General features: G+C 39.6%; 1 protein-coding gene across 1 annotated transcript in view; it reads left to right on the top strand.

The window, feature by feature from the left end:
* Positions 1 to 3756: 3756 nt before the first annotated feature.
* The window catches only part of LOC136875929 (glutamate receptor 1-like), an 82411-nt gene continuing 64779 nt past the window's right edge, over positions 3757 to 21388 (top strand). The window contains exons 1-2 of the mRNA XM_067149548.2: positions 3757 to 3825; positions 19749 to 19981. Coding sequence (XP_067005649.2) covers positions 3817 to 3825; positions 19749 to 19981 — 242 coding nt within the window. The 5' untranslated portion in view covers positions 3757 to 3816. The remainder of the gene's footprint in view (positions 3826 to 19748; positions 19982 to 21388) is intronic.

Raw genomic sequence — 21388 nt, 5'->3', positions numbered from 1 at the left:
GATGACAGGGAAAAGCGAAGTATCCGGAGAAAAACCTGTCCCGCCTCCGTTTTGTCCAGCACGAATGTCACATGGAGTGACCGGGATTTGAACCACGGAACCCAGCTGTGAGAGGCCGGCGCGCTACCGCCTGAGCAACGGAGGCTCCTTATAAGTACATTATGAACAGCAAAATCAATTGGTCTCACCTCCTTTTACACCCCACCGCCGTTAAGTTTATTTACCCCCCCCAAAAAAAAAAATTAAAAGAAGGAGTGTTTCTTTATGTTTAAAGGAGATTCCAAACCCCAATGTTCACGTCTATTACCTTGAGTTTTGAGATATAAGTATCCCCATAAAAATAATTCGCTTTTTTTACTTCCTTTCACCCCCCCCCCCTAAGTGAATTTTCCGGCAAAATTTACTTGTTTCTTTAATAGTAAAGGATCTTCTAAATAGCAATTATCACGACTCTAACTTCTTCAGTTTTTGATTTATGTGTCCTCATGAAAGGAATTCAACTCCTTTCCACTCCCGCCCACCAAGATGGTTTCCCCCACAAAACGCGTATTTCTTTGTTTTTAAAGGAGATCAAAATACCAATTTTCACGTCCGTAACAACTTTATTTTTTATTAGATGTATGTTTTCTCATACAATTAAGTCAATTAATTTTAGAATTCTTCCCCCCCCCCCCTTTCATTGGATTTTCCGAGAATACGTGTTTCTTTATTTTTAAAGGAGATCGAATATACAAATTTTTAGTTCTGTAATATATTCAGTTTCTGAGATGTATTCTCATTAAAGGCATTCAACCCACTATTCACCCTTTTACTCCCCTCCTATTGGGATTTTCAGAAAACGAAAAAATACTTATTCCTTTACTTTTAAAGGAGATTCTAAATACCATTTTTTACATCTGTAAACTTTTAAAGTTTTAAGATATAGACACATTCATTTTTAAAATTCACCCCCCTTTTCACCCCCCATTATCCGGATTTTTCAAAAACGAAAATATACGTGTTTCTTTATTTTTAAACTGGATCCCCAATACCAATTTTCAGGTCTGTAATATCTTCAGGTTCTGAAATATAAGTAGCCTCGTTAAAGGCATTCAACCTCTTTTTCACCCTTTTCCACCCTTCCTATCGGGATTTGCAGAAAACAAAAAAACGTGTTTCCTTTTTTTTTAAAGGAGATTCTAAATACCATATTTTACATCTATAAACTTTAAAAGTTTTGAGATATAGATACACTCATTTTAAAAATTCACCCCCCTTTTCATCCCTATTATTTGGATTTTCCAAAAACAAAAAAATACATGTTTCTTTATTTTTAAAAGAGATCAAAGATACCAATTTTCAGGTCTGTAATATCTTCAGTTTCTGAGATATAAGTATCCTCATTAAAGGCATTCAATCCATTTTCACCCCTTTTCACCCCTCCTATTGGGATTTTCCGAAAACAAAAATAACGTGTTTCTTTATTTTTAATGAAGATTCTAAATACCTATTTTTACATCTGTAAACTTTAAAAGTTTTGAGATATAGATGCACTGTTTTTAAAAATTCACCCCCCTTTTCACCCTCCCATTAATTGGATTTTCCAAAAACAAAAAAATACGTGTTTCTTTATTTTTAAAAGAGATCAAAAGTACCAATTTTCAGATCTGTAATATTTTCAGTTTCTGAGATATAAGTACCGGTATCCTGATTAAAGGCATTCAACCCACATTTCCCCATTTTCATCCTTTTCACCCCTCCTATTGGGATTTTCTGAAAACAAAAAAATAAGTGTTTCCTTACTTCTATAGAAGATTCTAAATACCAATTTTTACATCTGTAAACTTTTAAAGTTTTGAGATATAGATACACTCATTTTAAAATTTCAACCCCCTTTTTCACCCTCTTAGCGACGGAATATCCAAAAATGCTCTCTTAGCGAGCACCTACATCTTAATATGAATATATCCCCAAAATTTCATTTCTTTATGTCCAGTAGTTTTGGCTCGGCGATGATGAATCAGTCAGTCAGTCAGTCAGTCAGGACAAGTTATTTTATATATATAGATTAGCAGCTGGTTGCTTTACGTCGCACCGACACAGATAGGTCTTATTGCGACGATGGGACAGGAAATGCCTAGGAATAAGAAGGAAGCGGCCGTGGCCTTAATTAAGGTACAGCCCTAGTATTTGCCTGGTGTGAAAATGGGAAACCACGGAAAACCAACTTCGGGGCTGCCGACAGTGGGGTGAACCCACTATCTCCCGGATGCGAGCTCACAGCTGCGTGCTCCTAACCGCACCTCCAACTCGCCCGGTATGTATCAGCAGCCGTAAAGCACAATACGCAATAAACAATTGCTTAGGCTACAGTATTTTGTTTCTATTTTCAGAGTTTGATTTTTATTACAACTAGAGTACGGTACACTATAATTTGCTTAACAATGTGCTGTTCTGTATTTGGACTTTATTCACTGAATAAGATAAAGTACCTAAAAAAGAAATTATCCTAATAAGCAATACTAATAAACAATTTCCTCCAGGAACTGCTCTTATCTTCTGGAAATATATAAACTTGTTGTTTGTGCTTATAAGGCATCGTGTCATCAGTAACGAAAGTGAAGCGTAACTGAGAACGTAATTTTGTTTTGTGCAGCTTTCCATTTTTGATAGTGACTTAAACAAGAGTTCAAACAGCTAAAATTACCGGCTCAACTTCTGAGGGCGTCGTAAAATTTGCAGTGTAGCATATAAAAATATGGCTCCTAATCAGAAACAGTATAGTTTAATAGGAGCTCAAGGTAGGCCTATGTCTTATTACGGAACAGTGAGATTTGAAACTGAATGGCTCCTTAAATTGAAGTACCTTACCAAGGATGATATTGGTTTTGTCTCTCTTCTTTGCGGCAGCTTTGTCTTCGTTGCTTCAGATACGTTTGATGACTTTTTCTACAACATTTTTCAAAAAATGAAAGAGTGATAGGGCCTTTAATTTTAGTCCTCACTCGTTTCTCTACGTTAGAGCGCTTCGTAATTTCGAACTAATGATTTTAGTAGTCTACATTTGTGATGATGTCACATCTACAAATATTAATTTGGACAAAGCATTTTTACTTTATACAATCGAGACATTATTGCTGTGGAGGACGCCACTTATTCCCTTGGGATCAAATGTAAACGAAGAGAGCTATAAACGTTTGAAATTACCTCTGCTAGAGTCAATGTGGGGACCCCATGAGTGCATGTCTAAAAAGACGTTAATAAGTTGAAAAGGTTGGAAACGCTGCTCTAAAACAATATGAAATATCGACACTGACACACACTATAACTGAAAGTACCAACATTGTCAACGAATAGACACCATTAAATGCACATGAAATGGCCATATTTTACAAAACTTAATTTCCAGTCTCAGGGTTGAGAGTGGACACAAAATATCATATGTTCCTTTTCCAGATATCAGTTGCTGAGAGCAGCAACATTCAAAGCGGACTAAAGTGCTCCACGAGGTTGTTCAATTACTGTTTTAAAACAGTAGAAGAGTTGATCTAAACTTAAGATGTCACTAATGTTTAGTAACTTATATTTCGATCAACTTTCATTATAGATATCTTTACCACATTTTCATTTCTTGCAAAGGATAAAAAGTACCTAATTTTCTATCTTTTTGCGCTACTGTCTATTTAGATTAATATGAACTCATTTCTCACAAGTTAAAGTAAACTTATACAGTTCTTCGCCTGCTCATTCTTATTTCTCTTATTTATTGCAGGTTTATACACCAGAAAATCTGGCTATAATGAGACGAAAGGCTTGAACAGGACTGTCGTAGTCTTGATGGAGAACGTAAGTTCATATTTCCTATTTCATTCTTCTACTATGCTGGAATAAATATAGCATTTCTTATAACTGGTATATTGAGAACAGCCTAGATACATTTCTGTCAATAGAAAGTGTTTACAGTGTTTTACGTCTTCTGGTATGGACTTGGATAGAACTAATTTATTACTTTCCACTGAACTGTCTTAATCTTACCTTGGCTTTTTTTAAAGTGTAATGCCATTCCTTATGCAGCCAGTCCATGTCATGAATGTTGTGAAAATGTCGCTCAATGGGACAGCTGGTGCATGCCTTTCTGTGGGCGTGACCGATTGATTTGTAACGACCACAGTAGTGTAGCTAGGTATTGTCTGTTGTCAGTACTTTTTACGTGTAAGGACAACAGAGTAGAGCCCTCAGATAAGTAACATGCCTGAGATACTAGTTCTTCAATCAATCAATCAATCAATCAATCAATCAATCAATCAATCAATCAATCAATCAATCAATCAATCAATCAATCAATCAATCAATCAATCAATCAATCAATCAATCAATCAATCAATCAATCAATCAATCAATCTCCTCAACAATCGCCTTAAACTCATCCCAGAGTCTATTTACATTTTTATTTACCGTTTTCACCGATCATAACTTTTAACTAGTATCCATAGAAACACACTCGTAAGTATTTTGTGAAATATTCTGAACAGTATATCGTACGATTAAATAGGAATATGTTACGTTTATTTTCAAAAGGTTGTTGTCAACTTGCCAAAGTTGAAGGAATATCCTATAGATCTTTCATCTCTTCGAACGTTCGAGATTCATATCCATCCTGGCTATTTGAAAATCAGATGTTCCAGCTTCTTTGTTTCAGACAAGATATTAACTCCTTGAAGCGGTAATTAGTTTTTTAATCAGACGGTTGAACTTCGAATACCACCCTTCAACGGCATTGTTTGTTCGGTGGGTGTCGTTTCCATGACGATTCCACAGCTCAAATGGTATTATTTTGTAGATTGTCCAGTCATTGAACATTGAAGAAGTCGAAAACATCTTTACAATAAATAACAACAAATCCACCCTAAACGAAGCGAAATACGGCACCCAGCTAGTAAACTCAAAGAACTGTTTTAACGTCCCTGTCGCCTATGCAGCTACAGTTAGTGTAAAAAGTTGTCCGACATCTGCATTTATTCACACATAGCCAAAAAAAATACAAACATAGCAGTAACAATGCCTGGAAAATCACAATAAGAAAGAAAACGTCTCTTTTTGCGGCGACAAAATGTATTCGGACACCTGGACATTTGGGGATTTACGCGGAGATCACGAGTGCGATAACGTCGTCATATGATTCCCATTGTTCTGCCTGACTTACAGTATCAGACAAACAGGTCAGTGGACGATCAATATAAAAACACTCTGAGAAATTGCAACGCTCACGGAAAGGCCAAAATTGACGGTGTATGAAGTCATTGAATGTTTTGTACACCGGAAAATGGTGTAAAACAAGTCACGAAGTGAGCACCTTCACTCCCTTACGGACACGGAGAGGCGGTTCATCGTACGACAGATAAAGAAGAACCCCAAGACCAGTGCTCCTACAATAGAAGCCGACATACGCAAGACAGGAGTGAATGTATCCGTGAGTACAGTGCGTAATGTGTGTCGCGCAGAAGGGTTTCATGGTAGAGTAGCCCGCAGAAAGGGATGGATAAGTGAAGCCAATCTTAAGATGCGACTGCAGTTTGCAAAGGAGCATTATAATGACTCCCCTGAGAACTGGGACAAGGTTATTTTCATTGACGAAAGTAAATTTAATTTTTTTGGTTCAGATGGACTCCAAACGGTATGGCGGAAGACAAATCGGGAACTACAACCGGCGAATCTAAAAGCTACGGTGAAACACGAAGGAGGCTAAGTAATAGAGGGGGGGGGGGTCTGTATGAGCACCTTGGCGGTCGGAAAACTTCATGTTATCGACGGCATCATGAACCATATGAAATACATAGACGTTAAAGAACAATCTGGTGGCTAGTGCAGAACAGTTAGGAATTCGTGACAATTTTGTATTTCAACACGACAATGATCCGAAGCATACGGCGCTAAACACGTGGCTGTCGGTGCTATGTAACATGCCCAAAAGACTAAACATGCCACCTCAGTCGCCGGACCTAAACCTCATCGAGTCCCTGTGAAGTTTTCTCTAGAAGGCAATCCGGAAGAGACATTTCGAGTAAAGCAAGCCTCATAACAGCACTACAGGAAGAATGGGATAAAATACCAACATCGTTAACCAAATCCCTCGTCAAATCAATGTCGAGCCGTCTTGAGGCTGTAATAAAGGCCAAGGGCCACGCAACAGAGTATTAGTTTGTGATATTTGGACAATGTGGGAACCTTGCCCTGCATTAAATCATATCTATAATGGAGTGTCTGAATACTTTTTGTCGCCGCAAAAAGAGACTTTTCCTTTCTTATTGTGATTTAGCAGGTATTGTTACTACTATATTTGTATTTTTTGGTATGTATGAATAAATGCAGATGTCACTGAACAGAAAATGCAATTCTTAAACCACTATATCCCCGTCTTCACGCATATTAGGGCGCCTCCTTGCAAAATCCGCGGTTGTCCGAATAATTTTTGCAATAACTGTACCCAAATTTCCCGGATATTTTGAGACTCATTAGCTTATTTATTCTGGCTACGTTTCTGTCAATTTCGTGTTCGAATATTTTGAAATTGCACCTCAGAAAACAACCATACGGGAGGATAGAATAACTCGGAATCAATCAATTACTGAGCCTAAGAAATCTGTGAGGGAAATCAGGGATTGCTTACAAGGGCACCACTGTTTTGAAGAGTCGCTATATCTAAGGTTTTCTAAAATTGCCAGAAAGCTCCTGTCTAAAGCATCATTTTTTGGGGAAGCGCTTCCTTCTTCATTTCTTGCTGGACTCGATTTCAGAACTTCTCTGGGTTGACAGGCACTATACCACATTTACTGAAACCAGACTTAATGTTTCCGAACTTTCTTAGTTCTATTTCCTCAAGAAGCTTGAGGAGAAGACGGGGAAAGGCATCCTTTGGCACACTTGTCTCCTTCCTACCAGGACCTTTTTTCTACGATTCCAGTACTGATCTTCAAGCATTTTGCAATGGTCTGCAGAAGGCCACGCCTAGGGGTTGCGTTAAATGCGTTGAATTACTCGGTAAGAATACGAAGCTGATATTATGGTCTGCACACAAAAGATAATCTCAAATCAGTATTTTCCTTTCTTGAAGCTGAGAAAAGTAACGAAGAGCAATATATTTGACCCAGTCATCAAAGCAAAATGAGTCTAACCATCCTGACTTGGTACGAGTATATCTCGTTCCTTTCGGCACCCCGTTAGTCTAAGATTGATACAAATTTGTTGCCTTATATACAACATAAGGGGCTAAGAGTGTTCCATCCGCAGCAGTTGCAAACATGATTGACGTGACCGATTTACTTTGATTCAGAATATTTGCATCCTCGCTTGGCAATTATCTTCCTTTTCCCAGGATCATCTGATAAGATTGTTTAATCAAAATGCATTATATTAGATGGAGGGACTCTTCAACCAATTCTTTTTCCAGTTTGTCAAAGTATAGGTCACTTGTGCTCGTGCTCGTTTTATGTTCTGGCTCACACGCAGTGATAATTTTCTCCGTGTGCCACTTTAGAAAACGGAAAATGAAGTCCCGGCTAGGCATATTGTCTCTGAACTTCTTTACGATCTTCCCAAGAGAATCAAGTATTGTTTTGCAATAATCCTCACATCATATGGGTCCATGGGGCAACCCCACTCAGCACATACACTTAACCTATCTACAAGCAATTCTTCTTCTTCTGTAGTTAATACTGTCTGTCCACCTTGTTTCTTTATGGTATCCTTTCGAGTCAAATGACGGTACAATACAGAATAGTTTGTTTCTTGGTTGCGTCTCTATAGCTCAGGCAATTGATTGTGATGTCATCAACTGCTGCCTGGACCGCTTCTTGGCTGTGATTGTGATAGCACTTGCACCTAGGATCGTGTTTATAAGTTCGGAATCAATCAATCAAGGTGTTCTTTCATTCCCACCTACAAGTGAGGTGGGCGGGCCACAGCTAAACGCGTAGCATTAGGCCGTGAGAATTGAGTTTAATGTTGTGGAACGTTGCCGGTAATTGTTTGATTGATGTATGTGGCGTACATACGTGCGGGAGTGAGAGAGGAGTGGGGTTGGCGCAGAGGTACCGAGACCACCCAAGTCGAGCCCCAGAGCAGGGCCGCATCACACCCGCCCGTATTAACCCCCGCCATCCCCCGTTTATTGAGCAATATAGATATACAAGACATGATTATATCCTTGAGGTAACAAATCCAATGTGCTTGAGGAAAGGTAACATTGAGCACCGTATCATCACTAGAAGTACAACGACAAGAACACGCACACGAGCTGGTGGGTAACAAGCGAAAATGTTCTCGTGCCAAGTCCTTGAGCACAATGTTAACGTAACAAAATCACACTGGGGTGCAAATAAAGGAAACTACACCCTTAATTAAGATACAGACAGAGTGAGATGTATAAAATAAAACTAGGAACAATAAGAATAAGAACAATAATAATAATAAATAGGAATAAACAACATAGTAATGAAAGGAAGAACAGAAAGAATAAATTAATACATGAGCGTACAAAATAATAATAATAATAATAATAATAATAATAATAATAATAATAATAATAATAATAATAATAATAATAATAACAATAATAATAATAATTAGCGGAGTGCGATGAAAAAAGTTACCGGGGAAAAGTTACCAGTAATGGACAAAATGACGATGGATTACGCAATGGAAAATGAGAGGTGAAATGAAAAATGAGGCAAACGCAACAGTATGAGCAAGGAATATGAAAGAGATGGCACGCTAGTACGGTACCTTAGAAACTCGCTGAACAGCTGTAGGGGCTTCTTGGATATGACGATACGAGATGTGATCGGAGCCGGGCGAGGTGTTTTTGCGATGTTTCAAAAAATTGGTGATGTCGGTAGGGGTGATAGGAGCATTTAAGGGATGCGTGTAGTCAACTTGGGAGAAGTTTAGGAAGGAAGGTTGAAGTTCAGGTAGGTCAAGGTGGGAGAATTGATTAATAACATGTTCGTCAGGATGGACAAAATTGGGGTTTGAGAGGGGGAAATCTGTCCGATAATAGTCAGCAAAAACGTCGGCTTTATCCTTGTCGGTACGTGGATGTGTAGGAGAATGGGGTAGGTAGGAAGGGGTTTAGTAGTTTTAGTTAATTGTCAAAAAGTTGTCCAGAATTTTCTAGGTTCATGATAGTCGGCTAAGTCACTACATTTATCAATCCAGAGTTTACGTTTTATAGCTTTAATGTAGGAACGGGCATGACGTAATGTTCGTCGGTGTTGTTGTAAAGTTGTCAAGTCTTTGGTACGGACATATGAGTTGTAATATTCGTGACCAATTTAAGGAGACGTAACGCCTTGGGAGGGATGGTAGGAGTGACGGGGGATATGGAGGTTATCGGAAACTATTATAGCTCGTTCTATTGTATCTATGAGAGAGTGAAAAGTGGGAATGGATGTAGGGGGAGAAGAGCCTTGGAGAAGTACAGTAATGGTAGTGCGATAATTAATCCAGTGAGTATGTGAGAAGCGGCGGTTGGGTGGAGGGCGAGGGGGGTAAAGGCGACGATTAGGAATAATTCCGGGAATGGTGAGGAGAGCAGGTGCATGATCGCTACGAAGAGGGACGAGCTGTTGGATGGTAGGGGAAGAGGCAAGGGAAGGAGAAAGGATGAAGACATAAGGGGTGGATTGGTTGACAGGTAGGGTATGAAATGGGAAAGGATATCGTATGCCCTGGAGATGATTACATAAATCAATAAATTCAAGAGATTGGAGTGGAGTATAAGAGGTAATGTTTAGATCAGCTAAAATTATATAATCAGTGAAGGTAGAATCGATATGTTTAATAAAATCAGAAGGGGCTGATAGGCCGGGAGTAAGATAAATAGTAGCAATAGTAATTGATTTATGAAGGGTAAGTACTTCTAAAATAAGATATTCGGAGAAGTTATTGGGAAAAGTAAAATAATGCCGAATGACAGTATACGTTCGTCTGACGCCTACAGCGACACCGCCGCGACCTTGACCAGGACGGTCAGCACGGTATAAGACAAAAGGGGTGAATTGCGGATTGTAAGTAGGCGTCAGATATGTCTCATTAAGGACGAAAACATCCGGGGCATACAAGGAAAGGGAAGTTTCCAGAAGCGGGAGGCTGGTGCGAACTGATCGTATGTTCACATAATAAACCTTGAACATACCGCATAAAATGCACAGTATTTAGGGGAAAGAATGCGAGTATGCAACATCAACGTGAGTATTAAGCACCACCCGAGCCGCTAACTGGATCTGGATCTGGGCAAGGATGTGAGGGCATTACAAAACGAATGATGTTTTCAGAACTAGGGCACGGGAGGGAGGAAGAGGAAGCAGGGGTAGGCAGGTCTTGGGATTGGACTGGGACGGCGGTTTCAGGCTTGTTAGGTTCAGGAAGAGGTTTGGTTTTACATTTATAACTGAAAGACGGATGGTCAAGGTTACACTTTACACATATCGGGTTAGCTTTGTTCGGACACACTTGAGTGGGATATTCCTGACTGGAGCAAATTGCACATACCTCAGGATGAATACGGGCAGCTCCTGGAGCGTGATCGAAACGCTGACACCTGGGGCAGCGGATCTCCTGCGGGAGAGCAGACCTGAAAGGCTCCACTCTGTGGCGCCGGGCGTAGATCATAGCGCCGTCCCGCTAAAACCCGTCCAGTGTAGTGACATCCCGCGACAGGATGCGAACCAAGGACGTTGGGCCGCTCGCGTTCCGGATGCGGATGACTTTAAAGATATCATGGTCTTTCAGTTGAAGTTGGGCGGCCACCTCGTCATCCGTGTAGACCCTGTCCACCCCGTAGGCCACCACAGACAAGATGGGAGCTGGGCGGGCTGGGGGCTCTGGTCGTCTGGCAGGTCGCTGCGTGGACATGTTGGTAGCCCTGACATGCTGTCCCAGTTGATGGGCTCCTATCCGATTGGTGAAATGGGAGAAACAGGGCTTGCAAGTTTTGATATTAAAGCCCCATCACGGGCACGCTGGATTTCTAGCTTGTAGTCAGCAAAGTTCGGCGTATAGCGGGTCAGAAGTTGGTAGATGTTTTTGGTGTTAGCAAATGCAGGATCGACGTGCTGGAGCTTAATAAGGTAATATGGCGGTTGAACTGCAGCCTGGTGTGACGTTTCGATGACACTCCTGTTTCGAATGTTGGGCGGAATGGCTGGGTTTAAGGCAGCCTGGGCGTAGCTTCATACGTTGACAGGCATGTACGGAGTAGGCTGCTGAAGTTGGTAGTTCGTCGGATAAATCGGAGGCAATGGATTAATGCCCAGCTGACGGTCTGGTTCGACCGCTCCAGCTGAATTTTGAACAGAAGGTGGTGACGTATAAACCAAGCCGGAGGAGGCAGCAGATTGGAGGTCCGGAACAGGGCGAATCTTTTTCGTCGACGCTAGAAGTTTCCGAGTCCATTCGGCACCTGGCTTGTTTCGCCTGGGAAGTCCATTTCTGGAGTTGGAGGACGGTCTTGCGAGTTCCGCAGAGGAGATGCACTCATGGCATCGTAGCTTCCGTGGGATGAGTAGAGTCTGGTCGATTCTCCGTTGCTCATAGTAACTGGGCTGATCATATAGCCGAAAACTGAGAGTATAAGTTCGGGGCATGATGAAGCTCTTGTTTCTATTCACCCCGCAAGTTGACCATTTGTGCTGAAAATTAAATTGAGGTTAGATATACAAACACACATTTTAAAAAATGCCATATTTATGGTATCCTTTATTAAACATCAGGCTAAGTATTTCATAAAATAAGATTAGCCAACACCAACATTTTACCTGCTGTCTGAACTCTGAATGGAGTTTTCCCACGCCAGTTTCCTCGTGGTGATTTGGCTCCACTTTACTTGACAATGGCTTACACAGAACAATGTGGGCAACCTTTAAAACATGAATTTCTCTTCAGTACCGTATATGTTATTTCACAAATATATCCAACAAATTTTAAATTACAGCAATCAGTATTATTTACAGCAAATTACTAAACTTTCCTGGTTTTTGTTTCTGTTCACCCCACTATTTTTCTATTCACCCCATTTTACAGTGCCACATGGAAGAGTAAAGAATGGTTAAGTATTTTATGGAGTAACTAAAGTAAGTTCAGCCTCGTCTTGTGTGACGTTAAGAGGTAGGCCTACGGTAGCCTATATTCGTCGACCAAAATATCAGACAAACAATATGTGATACATTAAACATAAATGTGGTTGCATCATGGTGTGGTTTTGTTTTTTTGTCTAAACAAGGAGTTAGTCCTCTCATACGAATGGAAGGGATAGTGGATCGTTTTAAGTACCGTATCATGCTATTCTATAATGTATAATGACACATGATTTGACATGGAAGGAAGAATATGGCTTCAAATTGGATATTTCAACAAGACAATAATTCAAAACATTCCTCTGGCCATGTAAGAAATTTCTTTTCAGAGCAGAAAGTCAAAAGATTTGGAGAAACATAGCCAAAGCCCAGACCTTAACCCTGTTGAACACATCTGCAAGAAATTGGACTGATGTGTACATTGCAGGAATTACTCAATTAAGATCAGTTCTTTGCTGCTTACAAGGGGAATGCATCAACCTTTCATCCATACATTTTGGAGAAGCTTGTGAATTCTATGCAATGAAGATATGTTACCAGTGGCGTATTCTGAGGGCTACCAAGCACATTATCATGTAAGCATCTGGCACATTGTTCCATTTACAAAACTTGAAAGCAGTGAGAAAAAACGTCGCACGTATTTCTGAGAACAAGGCATCGGAGACTGATATCGCAGCCCAGACTCTCGCCTCTCTCACCTCGACTCGCCCCGTGTGGCTTGCTGCTGTATATCGGCCAGGAGCGGGGACCAGGGCGGATAGGTGTGCTAGGCTTCGGTCCGTCAGATCGCCACTGCTAACTATCAACCATGCGTTACTCATCGTATATACTTCACCTCATACTTCTGACTTAATTATATAGATAACAGAGTGCTGGTATTTCACTTTCATTTACTTCTACATCCTTATAGGAAGACACTGCAGGGCTGCTGTTATAGGAGTAATGTAGTTTTCTGTTTATTCGTAGAAAATGAAATGCAATCTTTCAGGTTTAGTGTTCTCTTTCGTTAGCTGGAATCGAACCCGTGATCATGGATCGAACACTACCACTGATCTCCCGATGAAGCTAATTAACCAGTGAACGATGGGCACGACCGCTGTAAAATTCAACATTTTTATTTAATAATAATAATAATAATAATAATAATAATAATAATAATAATAATAATAATAATGGTGAATGGCATCTGTAAAGGCTTGGTGGTGACCTAATGAATATAAAAGGAATGGTGAATACGTCTTAAATACCCAGTCCCCAAGCCAGAGGAATTAACAGTATGAGGAGGTTGATCCTGAAAATTGAACCGGGACCATCGGACCAAAGGCAAGCATTCTACCCATTTAGCCACAAAGCCGGACTTGAAATTGCTAAACCTTAGGCTACCATCTCCACTGATCAGGGGTTGAGCATTGGCAGTAGCAGAGGCCTGGGAAGTAGCTTATGAAGCAGCCTTGACAATACAGCAGGCAACTTGCAGTGGCTACTGGCTGCAACTCAAAACGCTGAAGACTTGACTTTCACTAAACCAACCATTGAAAAGAGGTAACCTATGTCTAGTGGTAGCCCATGTCTTGATCCCAGCATATGCCACTGTATGTTACTGTTGAAAATGAATGAAAACCTACAACCTGTTTTCCAGTCCTTGACCGGGTCAGGGATGTGATGAATGAATCGTATATAGGCTGTTATTACGATGGGGTCGCCACTCCCAAAGTGATTTATATTAATGGTATGTTACTGTTATCAGTGCTTATGTACATGCAACTAAGTACCAGTACCACATTTTTTACCTCACTATCTGACATATTTTTGTGCTGCTGTAATGTTCTATTTACAAAATACTTCTGATCCACAAAATTCTAAGTTTACGTTTTTTAATGGGAAGTTATTTTTAAATGAGAATTGTTTTAATACTAAATCAATCTCAAATTTGTACGTGTTTACATTGGTAACTGATTGTTAGTATTTTAAAGGTTCTCTTAAAATAATTTTGAACAAATGCTGCCCACAAAATATTTTTAGGCGCTTCCAGGATGAATAGAAATTAATAGTGTGACGTTGTGTGACGACTCTCTCTGAATCACATGTTATCAGACAGTATACTTGTTCTCCGCCGCCTGCAGAACTGCTGTCGATAAAAGGTCCAAGTACACATGCTTTTTGTCAGCTTTATGTGGAAGTGTGTAAACATTTTGTGGTCTTTTTCGGTAGTTTTACAGTATATGTTCTCCAGTTTTATACGTGCAAAATATCTGGTGTTAACTTTTCTGAACTGAAAAGTGAAAAACATTACGCATTTGAGAAGTAGGACGTATACTTTGGCATATGCTTCAATTTACTACCGCATCTGAATATATTATACCTATTATACATCTTGCTATGTTCCGAGTTGCAAGTCAGGTTACGATAAACATTCGAATGAGAAACAAATTTTTTTCACCCCCAAAAGATCCCACTCTATTCTCAAAGTGGTGAAGAGTATCCCACATCAAGATATGCCTTTAAGTGATAAAAGTCGCATCTGTGATCTGCAGTTTGCAGCCAAACTTATCCAAAAATGTGACAGTTTCATTATTAATGGTGAAAAAGTGGAAATTCCAAGACAGAGATGGAAACTGGATATCACAGCAGTCCCACACATTTTTTCCTAATCTTCCGAAATATTTATCATGAAACATCACAGTAAGAAGATCTCCATATCAATGCCAGTCTACTAAATTAGATGTTCCCTCCACTTGTGATTATTCCATACTAGACTCCCCTAGTATTAGCTTTGTATGCTCTAGTGCTGGTGATAAATTACAGGTTAGTTCTGATAATCAGAGGGAATTCATCTTAAAAAAGAGAATTAAGAATCTCCAGAGGATGGTTACTTTTTTAGCAGAAGATTAAAAGAAGAAAAGAAATATAATGCTGAACTAGAAAGGGAGCTTCAAGAAATTAAATCATTCAAAAAACAGGTAAATACCACTAATGAAAGGCTAGGCTAAGTAGGAAACAAGATAATAATTTACACCATATTGATGAAGATCAATACCAGAAGTTCAAAAGGCATGCGTTATGATCAGGAATTTCTACTGGAAGCACTCCTATTGGAAATTAAGCCCCGAAAGGTTACAGGCATTGTAGGCAGCATGAACTTCAGCCACTGCCATCACCATCACATCTTCACAGTCTGTTGAAAGGCCTGAAGTGTTCATACAGTATCAGTCATCATTCAGTGAGTGCCATTTCTCAAGCCTTTAACACTTATGATGATGATTGTGACAACAACAGGCTGGGAATAATAATATTTGATGAAGTTAAACTATGAAGAAATACAGTTTAATAGCACTTTTTAAAAAATAGATTGATACATGGACTTCGATGATCTCACATCAGAAGATTAACAAGCAAATATTGCAAATCATGCCATAGTGTTTATGTTTGTACCACTCTTAAAGCACTGGGTACAACATATTGCAATATATGCAAGTCGCAATTCCACACCTGGTGACATACTGTCAAAGAAAATAATCCAAGCTGTATTCAACTGGAAAATGCTGGAATTCACATTGTTGGATTTGTATGCGATGGGGGTCAGACAAACAAGAAAGCTTGGCAAAATCTTGATATCAGTGGTAAACTCAATAACTTAAATGTAATCGTTCCCAATCCTGTGAGCTCCTCTAGAAAGGTTTGGGCATTTTCAGATGCAGTTCATATCCTGAAATGCATTAGAAATTATTTTCTTGCCAAAGAAAATTCTACCTATAAAGGCCACAGTATCAGATTCAACTACTAGGTACAGACTAGTTTACGAAAATGACACCCTCCAGGATTCTGCAGGTTTGTGGGTATGACCAAAAATAACCTCATCGCATATCAACCCTAACAGTTTTCAGAAAATTAATGCTTGTTTGGCGTGCCAGTTATTCATCAGGGCTATGGCAAATGCATATTTTTTTTTTTTTTTTAGAGACAGTTACACCAATGGTTTTGAAAGAAGTGTAGCCCCAGGCATTTTAACGAGGGACTTCAATTATGTTTTTGATGCATTGAACGCCAAAGCTCTTAATAGAACTTACACAGTATTTGTGGAGCCATGGTTCTTTTATGTGCTTACAGCCAAATTCAACCAAGACCCCTTGGAAAGGCACTTTGGTATCCTATGTGGAAGTGTGACTATCTGATAACGTCATGAGCTAACGCTCATAACAGCTGTTTCTCGTGCACGCAGAGCTGTCAGTCACCTCATGGCCATGATTTGCCTTACCTTCAGTAACAACTTTGGAGAAGTAAATTTTCAGCCTGAACTCCCGATGTATCGGCAACCTTTCTGCTTTATTCATGCAGCAGGATGATCTACTCTACAGGAGACAGCCTCCAGTAATGGAATGAAGAAAAATGTAAATAAACAGTTTAATTTTATTACTGTAAGGTGCCTAACCAAAAAGATCAGTCAGTGTGCTGTGGCATAACCAGTTATGGCTGCTAGCTCTGTACTTGAGAGACAGGTGGATTCAAATCCTCCCTCGGCTATTCTTGAAATGATTTTCTGTTTTTTCCCATTTCAACTCCAAACCAATGCCAAGATGTTACCTTTGTCAAGGACACTGGAGCTTCCTTACAGTTTGTACCTCATACAATTACACCTACATACTTCCACAAACAACAGCCTCACACAGCAGTACATGTAATTCATCTCATAGGGTGTACCGGGAAAAGCAGCTATAGAACTGGTGAGCCGAATATGTCGTCGCACACTTCCAGTATTAAAAGCCATATGCTAAAAGATCTGTGTAGTACCATTTTATCTACAAAATATGTTGAAAATGTCCAGCTTTTTGTTCAGCACAAAGCACTATAAGCCTCATAACACTTCTGTGCAATCTTGACAGCATGAAGGGCTTGCTGCTCTATTCCTTCCTACAAAATCATCCCTGTTATCAGGCAATGTTGCAAAAATTATGTCAGGCATGTAGCCCCACAAAAATAAATCCATTTCTTCGACTTTCCCCATACACTAACAGCAAAGCCACCAACTTGTTGTTACTTTGATGCCCCTGCTCCCTTCAAAAACAAGCAAATTGCAACCAGAAAGTTTTCTAATGTTCTCCTTAAGTAAAGTCATAGCATCAACCAATAACCCTCCCCTCGTGTACAATACTGTAAGTCCATCTAGTGAATCATACAAATACTCCTTTTCTTGTAATATGAACCTGCAGCATTCACCTTTAGTAAGAGTAAAGCATCCTGCTGCGCAGGTAAAGCAGAGAGGTTGCCAACACGTAGGGACTTTTGACTGAAAATCTATTTCTCCGAAGCACCTGTTACCTTAGGTCACCCAACTTATTGAGCTGCATGATGTATCTAAAGCACATAGTACTTCAAATGGGAACAATCATTCCACTTAAATTGCTGTCTAAATCCTTGTTTTTATGGGATCTAACTCGAGCGTGACTTTCCTTTCAATAAGCCTGCCTGGTGGCCATGATGGTTAAAGCATTACCAGTAAGTCTTTATGGTTCGACACCAAGGTTAGCTAGTTCAAGATCCATTGATGGAAAAAAACACTATCAGAATTTTGGCCGGCACTGTAAGAGAGGTATTGATGTACCATTAATCACTAGATTGCATGCCATACCTCTCTGTAATTCCTGTAGGGAGATGGTAAGAAGTCAAATGTTGGTGTTTTTTCTTTCTCTTTATGAAACAGGATATTGCTGACATGGCTTTAGCACAATTTATTTCCATTAATATATTTCAGATGTATCATTTGTCCAACCCTTGTCCCGTTTCTCTACAAGATCGGATATGAGGCGAGAAGAATCTGTCATGGTGTTTTTTTTAATGACTGGATCCCCTTCCTGATGTCAGCCTCATCAAAGGAGTTAATGAGATTAAATGAATAACATGATATATGATAGTAGGAAGGGAGAGGATGAAACCCAGTGTTGGCACATAGCCTACTCCTGTCGAATAGCACCAAGGGGTCTGCTTAAGGCTTAACGTCCCCGTCCAATGGACGAATCACCATCAACAGCGTCATGTGCGCTCTCTCCATATGAGCACTGCAGAGAGGTTTGGAATTTAATCTAGGGTTTTGGCATGCAATCTAGGATTAGAAATTGTATAACACCACCTCCCCTACCCTGCTGGCCAACATTCTGATGGTGAAATTATTTTCGACCAACGGGATTTGAACCGGCCAACCATGGTGTCAGACTATTTAGACTTCAATGCCTTAATGATCATGGCCACCAGGCAGACTCCATTACTATATTTCAGATACATTTTTGAATTACAAATCATTTTACCAATTGAAGAACTTTCCTTTCACAGACTCTTAGGACACCACATTATTACTGTAGATTATTCTTGAAAAGGTCTTATAAATTCTTTGGTTGTATCAATATTAGGAGTGCAGAGTCTTTATTTTGTAACAGTGCAGCAGAAGCAATGATGCCACGCATTGTCACTAATCTACTGGCCGACAAAATGCGTGCCATATCTGCGTATTACCCAGCATCGAATAACAATCCTAGAAAGCTATTTCTTGTGAAACGAAGAAATGAAAAACTTATCGATACTAAAAGAGATAATACCAGTATAGTTGGAACCTTATTGGACATTATAAATTTACCAGCTAACTCACTAGCCATTTGTCTCGGTAGGTGTGCTATTTACCAACTGATGAGCCCAATTGGCAACCAGGAATGAGTTAGCTGGAATATATTGGTATTATAAATTTACCCTATATTGGTATTATAAATTTACCCATTCGGGATAAATATTTCAGGTTCCGTATGGAAATCACCACCTGTATTATTAAAAGAGACGCTCAAAGTGACGTGTCTCAGCTCTCAAATATGTTTGGCACCCCATTAACAGTTTAGCAGACCCTCAGTGAATCTCATCCTGTGTGATGTTCAATATCTGTTGTTGTTCTCTTATGTGAGGGTTGTTGGCGTACACTTTTAATTCCAACATTCTCCACAGGTAATCTCAGGGATTTAAATTGGAGAACCCTCTAAAATGTCCCTTATTACTACCATGGACCGAATAGTAGTGTGCACCACTGTTCTAATGTAAACATCACCTTTTAACCAACAATTTACAAGGCGACAGTCACACGGGAACTGCATGGCCAAAATAAATGTATTAACAATACAGCAAATAAACTCCTGCCAAAGTCAATAACAATGAAATTGAAATAATAAATAAGGTAGTTCAACCTATTCAATACAAATAAATATGAAATGTAGTGCTACATTCCTACTTAATTATAAGTGGAAGCATATTTATTTGTATTGAATAGGTTGAACTACCTTATTTATTATTTCAATTTCATTGTGATACATTTCAATACGGAACATTATGAAATTTTTATCTTTAAAAGTCAATAACGTTACTTCATTTATCAGTTTCACATATTAACATCACCCTGCCAATTAGTATCATGCCTACCTTGCACAACTTTCAAATAAAGATCCTCTTCCATTACCAGATAAAAATTAATAAACTTATTGAAATATCAGTTCATTGTGTCACCAGTCTTCTTTCTCAGGAGACGTCTTTGAGATAAAGTCGTTGGTTCTTGCATGTGTTCTGCCACTTCTTTGCTACCTTGTAGTTTCTGTAGCTTTTTTCACACAGATGCCGCCCTATGTGGTAGTCGAGAAACATGGCCATATTTCTGGTTATATGGGAGAAATGTGGCACATTCTTGAGGATTCGTTGCAACTTCATTCAGTGGTGGTAAAGGAGGAGTTCAGAGAAAGTCAAGAGATGCTGAAGATGGGCAAAGGAGATGTGATTCTCCAGCCTACCGTGATAACCTCCGAGGATGTCGACTCTATGGACTTCACCAGTGCCGTCGGCTCCATCTGGTAAGCCAGCTTTGTGTGTCCACAGTGATATGATTACAAGGCAGTAGCACAGGGTGATATTATCGGGCGTATATCTAGATTCCCGCAGCCTGCTGGCGGGAGATGAGTGGAAAGTTCCTGAAGACCCACGTCGATAACAAGCGCGACTGATACCATGCTGATGCAGCTTGTCTGCTGGCAGTCTGAGCTGATGTAATGATCATGTGCGCATACCTGCTCTCCTCTTTGGAAGTGATAAATTTTCTGTCGATGCCTTATCAACTGATTACTGAATAGTGTATTTTGGTGTGTTTCAGATTCCTAAAGCATGAATCTCTTGGAAGAGAAAGAAGGGAATTTCATGATGAGTTCTTCAGTGCATGAGTTCCAACCTGTAATCCAGTAAGGAAAAAATTATGAATAAATTCAAACGTGTACATTCAGTGTTAAAACAGAATCAGTTAGAACCAAAAGTGTTCTAGGATGTAGAAAAAAAAGGACTAGAGCTATCCCCGAGGAAATCCTTAAGAAAACTTGTGCATCAAGGTGATGATTCATATTTTACTGCACAGAGGGCAACGTGAAAACTGGAAACTAGGCAGTTTCTTCTGTCAGTGAACAGTGATGGTTTAAACCTTGCACCGGTTGTTTTCTGATGAGGCGTGATTTCATTTGAATGAGTGGGTAAATGCACAAAATAACCGGTATTGATCCCATGAAAACCCAAGACTAATTCATGAAGCTCTACTTCAGTCCCTCAAGTCGCTACGCCCCTTCCCGTAGTACTGTACAATTGTTAATTATTACAGAATAATGAAATTCTAACCGTTATATTGAGTTGGTCCTGAACGTTTTTTCTTCCCACAACTGACTGAAGAGGAAAGAAAAGGACACTAGGATATTTTCAATAAAATGGGCTATAGCTTGTATGGTACATAACTCAGTGACTGCAGTAATGTTTCCAAGGAAAGTGTAATGAGCACAGGTTTATGGCCAGTTTGCAGTCTTGATTTAATGCCAATGCAAACTTTATTTGTGGGGAAATGTATAGCTTAAGGTGTATAAAATAAATCTGCATAGAACAGTAGAACAGAAAAACGCAATTTGTAGTGAAATTCTCCAGATTCCTACGCCTCAGCTGTGAAGGGTAAACAGGAATATCGTCTCAGATACAATGCACATCTGCCAGCATTTGCTGTAATGTGACAAGTAGTTTGTCATTTTGTTTTATATTTCATTATTCTGTAATAATTAACAATTGTACAGTACTACGGGAAGGGGTGTAGCAGCTGTTGGCCGCAGCGCTTGAGTCATTGGCAAGTTTCCACTCATCTTCTGGCAGCAGGCTGCAATAAACGGATGCACTTGGAAATATCACCCTGTATTATTCAACTTGTAATTTACATGCTCTCAGATATTTATGTCATA

Source organism: Anabrus simplex, chromosome 6, assembly GCF_040414725.1.
Source record: "Anabrus simplex isolate iqAnaSimp1 chromosome 6, ASM4041472v1, whole genome shotgun sequence".
In the NCBI taxonomy this organism is placed as follows: domain Eukaryota; kingdom Metazoa; phylum Arthropoda; class Insecta; order Orthoptera; family Tettigoniidae; genus Anabrus; species Anabrus simplex.
Note: the sequence above shows the minus strand (reverse complement) of the source record. Positions and strands in the feature narration are given on the sequence as shown.